General features: G+C 43.0%; 1 protein-coding gene across 1 annotated transcript in view; it reads left to right on the top strand.

Annotated features, from left to right (window-relative positions):
* The window catches only part of rassf5 (Ras association domain family member 5), a 35346-nt gene extending 28804 nt beyond the window's left edge, over window positions 1–6542 (top strand). The window contains exons 3-6 of the mRNA XM_015050200.1: window positions 3747–3863; window positions 4557–4848; window positions 4944–5059; window positions 5483–6542. Coding sequence (XP_014905686.1) covers window positions 3747–3863; window positions 4557–4848; window positions 4944–5059; window positions 5483–5626 — 669 coding nt within the window. The 3' untranslated portion in view covers window positions 5627–6542. The remainder of the gene's footprint in view (window positions 1–3746; window positions 3864–4556; window positions 4849–4943; window positions 5060–5482) is intronic.
* Window positions 6543–7095: the final 553 nt, after the last annotated feature.

Genomic DNA, 7095 nt, shown 5'->3' with positions numbered 1-7095 from the left:
ACACACACACACACACACACACTCTCTCTCTCGCATGTGAGAAAGCCTGAAAGCTGTGAAACTAAATCTGCATGTGTTCGTGCAAACGCTCTCTGCCGGCACCCTACGTTCATTGTACACCAGCACATGCAATCTATTCTCACACGGAAACACAGATGGTGTGATTTGGCATTGACTGTCACAGGTTAAGGAAACATGGAGCATGCTGCAGCTCTGACATTTCAAGCTGTCCTGACCTCTCTTGTCTCATGTCAGCAGTGCAAGACAGACCAACAATTATTCATTTCACCCTCAGGTTCTGCATGGCATATATGTGTGTGTGTGTGTGTGTGTGTGTGTGTGTGTGTCGCGCTTACATGGCCGTCAAAGACATCCTACACATTTGTTTTGCACACGACACCTGCCACACTAACACTGATGGATTAGATAACATGGCATCTGTCTGCTCTCTGTCACCTGCAGTGTTATTATCTTCACCGGACAGAGACTGAACATCCAGCTAACAGATGCTGGACGCTCAGCAATTAGGCTGGGCTTTTATAGACTTAGTAGGGAATCACCTATGTCGTCAGCTGTCATGCCTTGCTCTGAGTTGAAAGTGATGGAAAATTTTCCAAATGCATGCTCACAACTAAAGCAAAACAACTGTCCGTGTTCTACAAGAGATTGAAAACACAAGCTGAAACAACTGTAAAAGCATTCATGGTGCTTCTTTCACATTTTGCCTCCACAAACTTAAAGATTGTTTTCTTTTTGTTTTGTTTTTTTTTTAGATTATATGTGATACATGAACTCAAAGTATTCCACAACATGATGCTGCCACCACCATGTTTCACCATGGTGATGGTGTGTTCTACCATGGTGATGGTGTGTTCTGGGTTTGAAATGGAAAATTTTAGTGCCATCTGACCAGAACCCTTAGTTGAACGTTTGTGTGTCACTTACAAGTTATTCCAGATCCAGGCGTTGACAGACGTTCACACCTGAGCTGTGGATCTCTGCAGCTCCTCCAGGGTTACTGCGAACTTTTAACTCCCCAACTCGATAAGGTGACTCCCTCCAGGAGGAATCAGTTGCACTGGATTATTTTAGAGATGTCAGTTTAAAACGGGTTGTGTGCTAACAAAAAACGATCATCTTCACTGCTATAAACTCCTTTGTGCTGATTTTAAAATCCCAATAAAACACACTGCACTTTACAGCAATAGTGTGATAAAATATTAAGATTATAAATACTTTTTCAAGCCAAAATCAGATAACATTCTCCGTGTGCATGTTACTTGAACGAAAAAGTACGTCCTGACAGAGGGAGCATGAAGCCATGAAAACACATGACCTCCTAGTAATTACAGCAGATGTAGCTTTTCATCCTTCTGACTCTCGGTCAGCAGCTCCAAAGCGACCCGGCCCAACCGGGTAGCTTTGTGGGACTCCGAAGCTACACCCACACCGTCCTGCTCCATTGTGCTCCCATCACTCTCACTGGTATACAGAAAGGGAGGGCAGGGCACGGCCTCCGTTACATTTAGAAACTCTCATACAAACGCAGGAATTCCTGCAAGGCTCCTTTCACTCCGCTGCTTTCGACTGTGAGGAATTCTGGAAGGAGTCCGACTCCTACATACAATAACCCTCAGATTCTTTTCCCATCCCTGGAGCGCTCGGCGCTTGCGCAACATTTATACAGCTTTATTGTGTGTGTTTTTTTTTTGTTTTGTTTTTTTTATGCTTGAGAACAGGTCAGTAAACTCAATAGGTTATGGGCCTGTAAAGATAAAGACAAAAGGTCAGAGGTGGAACGTTTCTACAGTATGTCTCCTGTTTTATTATTTGTTTAAAGTTTATTGTTACCATATGACAAAAGGGGGAAAGTTAAGCAGGCATGAATACATTTGCAAGCTACTTTACAATTAGACACTTCTCAGTGCATGTAATAACATGGTTAATATATTAGATTTGGATATTTTGCTGGGAAGTCAAGCAAAGTGGAAGGAAAAAATTGCACATGGGAGACAGAAATTTAAGTCCAAGAATCTTTGCAACATAGTTGAAGCTCAGTCAGGTTAGATGTAGAGGATCTGTAATAAAAAAAAACAAAAACAAAAAAAAACGTTTTGCTGAGTTTATTTAGCTCCATCAATTCTTTTGTGAAGAAAAGCATTCACACAGTACGATGCTGCTGCCACCACAGGTCACCATGGCGATGATGTATTTCACAAAACAGGAAAACGCGCATTGAATGTTGCAGTGACAAGGTGCCGTGCAACAAACAGATAAAATAGACTTTCAGTGTTTGCTGATGGCGGCTTCACTGCAGACATGGAGGCCAGGTTCTGAGTAATTTATGCATAAAACTACAAAAAAAAATTTATTTGTTATTTCTTTCCCAACAGAGTTTTATCATTGCTGTTTTTGGTCATGAAATTAATTACTCGCAAAACATCCTGATGGCTCTCTAAAGTAACACCAAATCCATTCCCAAGCATATAAAGCTTGCATGGTGCATTCAGCTGAGCCGAAAATTATTCATACACTGGGATGTCGTAGATGCGCTGATCTGACTTTTACTGTCTGATACAGATTTCTTGTTTTTTTCTGATCACCGGTCAAGAAAACGTTGTCTGATTTTATTAACTTCCCTGAATATCCAAGAGGTTCTTTGCTGAAACTGCACAAACTTGTGTCACCGTGGTGATAACTTTCAGCCACACAGCGCGTTACGTGAAGTCCAAATATGTCTATGTCATGTCCCCAGGAAAAAAAATATTCAAAAGATATGAAGAGCGTGTGTGCTGCACAGAGTAACGTTTGCCATTTCACCAAGTTGTGATTGAATATTTCTGAACCAAACTCAAGAATCGTCCTTAAACTTTGTTCCTCACGATGCCGGGGGCTCCTCTTGCTCTCCTGTCCTCCAGGATTCGTTGCAGCCTGTCTGTCTGTCTGTACTTCAGGCACAAACTCACCCTTCCTGCAGCCGTGACCCCGACGTCCCCCCGTTCTCCTCCTCCCCCGGCCCCCGACAATGTTTTCTCTTCCTCCCACGCTCTCCCACTGCCTCAGAAAATGCAAACGAACTGTAGAAGAGTGAGAGGGAAGTGGCGGTGGGGCTGAGGGGGGGGGGGAAGAAGCTATTGTGAGATAGAGAGGATGGATCCCACTGTACTATAAATAACCCAGTCAAACTCTGTGTTGCTAAGGCTTGCTCAGCAGCCATTCTTTCATCATTTTTCATCCCTCACTCAGGGCCTCCCACTGTTTGACTCCCTCCATCCTTCTCCTCCTGTCATGCGTTTCCTCCCTCACTCCCCGTCTCTCTGTCAGAGGGATGAATAAGAGCGAGGGGGAAGGCGTTCGTCTCGTGTCGACTGTGTTATTAGCTCCATTCACAATATTTCTTGACTCCAAATACAGCTGGAGCATTGAGTCATCTCACTGTTGAGGATGGATGACGAGCAAAAAAAAAAAAAAAAAGCAGCTTTTCTATGTGGGGAAGAGCATGGAGACTCATTATCAGCTTAATATTTCCTTCAAAGACTAAACAAAATAGAGGTTAAAAAGTTTGTGCTCATTCAACTTTTCCAATCCTCAATAGGATTTTTATTTTGTTTTTGTTTTTTTGTTTGTTTGTTTGTTTGTTTTTTACTGGGAGAACTGTAACAGCGCCATCTGCTGTTAAATATAGAGCACTGAATAGACCATGAGAGTCCTCGACTTACTTACTGATATTTCCTTTCTCCTTCCAGCAAAGTGAAACAAAGGAGGAAGAGGAGAGAGGAGGCGCTGAGGAGCTGTCAGAGGAAGAAGTCCAGGCCAAGATAGAGTCGTACAACGCTCAGGTGTCTGAAAATGGCATGAATCTGGTGAGTTCAGGAAACCATCAAATCCAATTATCATAGATGAATGCTCTGATCAGAAAAAAAGCACTATGTATTTTTTGTTACATTTGTTGTAAAGGAATGCAAACGGATGAGTTAGAAAAACATAAAGGAGCAAATTGCTTTAGTATGTGTTTGAAAGTAGCATTGTCATACTGTCGACTAATAAGGTTGATTGGTATTGTTACTTTGTGCTGTTTAGCAGCATATTTGCACTACTTGATGTAAATACCGGAGGAAAACAGTTTATGTTTTGTCAGGGAAATAAATAATACTATTGAAAATTGGTTGTATTTTGTGACATTCTGCACAAGTTAAGTGAAAATCAACGAAAAATGTGCACAGTTTTAAAACTGTGTTGAAGCCCCTTTAGATTCGGTATCAGCCTTCAGGAGTCAACTTGGTAATATTCGCCAAGTCTGCCTGGCAGACATTCTCCAAATTTGTCAGATTAGGAGGACGACTCTTGTTGTCAGCTCTCTTCTAGGGACTCCACAGACTTTTCTTTTGTCAGATTAGGTCTGAACTTTGACTAGCCCATTCCAAAACTGTTCTTTTCTCCCCATTAAGTCTTTCATGTGTTGGAATGAGTGCTGCCGGTGCTACGGCAGACTCTACTGTATTTTAGTTCTGAAAACTCTCTCCCCTTTGTTGTCGTCTTTTTGTTATGCGCTTCAGGCTGCAGATGGCTCTTTCACCGGCTTCATTAAGGTCCACCTGCGGCTCAGTCGGCCGGTCACGGTGGAGGGCGACCGGGGCCGCGCCCCGTCAGAAGACCAGGATGGAGAGCAGGGGGAGCGTACGGAAAAGCGGACGTCCTTCTACTTGCCATGCGACTGTGTGAAGCAGATCCACATCGGCTCTCTGACCACCACCAGCGAGGTGATACAGGGCCTGCTGAAGAAGTTCATGGTGCTGGACGATCCTCGCAAGTTCGCATTGTACAGGCAGACGCACAGAGATGGACAGGGTGAGGAAAAGACCTCCCACGTGTTATTTAATGCACAATATGCCCAACAAATCCCTGATTTAAATTTTTTTTTTTTCGTTATTGTCCCGGTACAGACTTGTTCCAGAAGCTCTCTCTGTCTGAACATCCTCTTGTCCTGAGGTTGAAAGCAGGACCAGATCCTGAGCAGCTCACCTTTGTCCTAAAGGAAAACGAGACCGGAGAGGTTGAGGTGAGGGAGCCTTGAAACACGCACGGTCGTACAAACATAATGATTTCCAAGAGTAGAGCTTTTCTCTTTTTCATTACAACTGCAATAGTTGCAGTATTTTATTAGGATTTTGAGTGACAGGCCGACGCAAAGCAGTGCAATAGTTTAGAAAATTCTGGAAAGCATGGTCTGGTCTATAATTTAGTAAGATCCTAATTAAGCACATTGAGATTGAGATTCTTATAAAATGTAGGAATGGACGACGAACACATTTACAAAGCTGTGTACATGTGCATTATCGTTTCAGTTACATGACAAGTAAATGGGAAAGGATTACAAGGCAGAGTTTTATAAATTCAAAGTAAAAAAAACAAAACAGTGCATTAAAAAGAGGCTGTAAGAGTGAACTCATGTCCTTCTTTGATCTCACTCTTCGTTCCACAGTGGCACGCGTTCTCTGTCCCAGAGCTTCAAAACTTCTTGGTCATCCTGGAGAAAGAGGAGGCGGAGCGTGTGCGAGCCGTGCAGCAAAAGTACACCATTTACCGACAGAAGCTGCAGCAGGCCCTTCAACAGCACGGCCCTTGACCCTTGACCCCTGACCCCGTCCCCCTCATGTCTCCGACCCCGGGGATGTGCGGACCTTTAGGATACCATGTGATCTGAGTCCAGAGAAGCGGAGCCTGAGCTGAACTTACCTTCGGACTCCTCGTCGACAAACGTTCAGACACGGACAGGAGACACGCTGATGCATATACTTTCTCAGGTCGTACGCAGGCTCCCTTACGCAATCCCACCGCACCCACAACAGGATCCGGACAACAGATGTTTACCCCTGCCAAGGAAGATCTGGAACTGCAACCTTCTTCTTGAGATCTCGTTTATGACTGATGTGAATCAGCGATGGTTTTTACACTTTTCCCTTCTCTTCTGCTACTACAACAACTACTGCTGCTGCTGCTGCTGCTACTGCAAGTGTTACTTATGCATGAGTCTCTCAGCTCATCTGCCCTGCACATAGGATTAGGATTAAAAGAGAAGGCATGATTGCTTTTAGCTGCATCGAGCTGGAGCTGAAGGACAATCATATGGTGTGTTTGTTTTTTTTTTTTTTTTTACTGCCCATCCCAGCATCATGATGCTGTCGCCACCATGTTCTTAGTATGTGTTTATATATATTAACCCATACGTGAGATGATTCGAAGTAGGAAAGATGCTTGCCGTTTTTCTCCTCTAATTCACTCAGTCCCACCATGTCCACAGATGCCAGATGTGGTTAGTTTTTTCTTTATTTTTATTTTTCATTTTATTTTATTTTTTTTTACTGCCTAAATCCACAAATAAGAACCCTGGAGAGATGATGAGAGTCAGCTCTTATGCCTTTTAGTTGCGAGCAAACTCTTGCTGTTTTGGGGGTTGTTTATGAATGAGAGAGGATGTTTACGCCAACGCTTGCCGACTGACTTTTACAAAGAGGATTTCAATTGAATTGGAGGTGGTGGATAAAAAAAATAACAAACCAACAAAAGAATAAAAAAAAAAAAATCAGCTTCTTGTTTTGCACGTCTTGATCCGGGCCACAACTCTGAGGCTGGGCATGCATTTTAGTTAATTTCCTTACCCCTAAAAAGGAACAAAAAATATGTAAAACTCATAATAATGGCTATGATATGTTTGCAATGCATATGAATTGTGTAGACACTGGAAAAAAAGAGTGAAAAGATTTAACGTTGTTGCTAATATGATTATTATTTTATTTTTTTTTTTTACATCATTTCATCTAGTGTGTGTGGTCATCCTGCGTAGTAGAGACAATCCATTAGACATTCTTACGTTCGTTCTAATCCTCAGATAAGTGAGGCCTGCTGTCTATGAGCACATACCTCCCTGTAAAACCCACACCTACCTGTGTGTTTCCACCCTCACCACCCGAGCTGTTCCTGCTGGCAGTGCCTTTTGTCCCATGCGTTTTCTGCATTAACGTGGGTTTCAGCACACGTTCAGGTGCCTGATTGAGTTACAAGTGTGGATCCTTCTGCTTGTGTGCGATTTTCTGG

This window comes from Poecilia latipinna, unplaced genomic scaffold (genome assembly GCF_001443285.1).
Source record: "Poecilia latipinna isolate Pla-1442-1.1 unplaced genomic scaffold, P_latipinna-1.0 Scaffold48, whole genome shotgun sequence".
Classification (NCBI taxonomy): Eukaryota; Metazoa; Chordata; class Actinopteri; order Cyprinodontiformes; family Poeciliidae; genus Poecilia; species Poecilia latipinna.
Note: the sequence above shows the minus strand (reverse complement) of the source record. Positions and strands in the feature narration are given on the sequence as shown.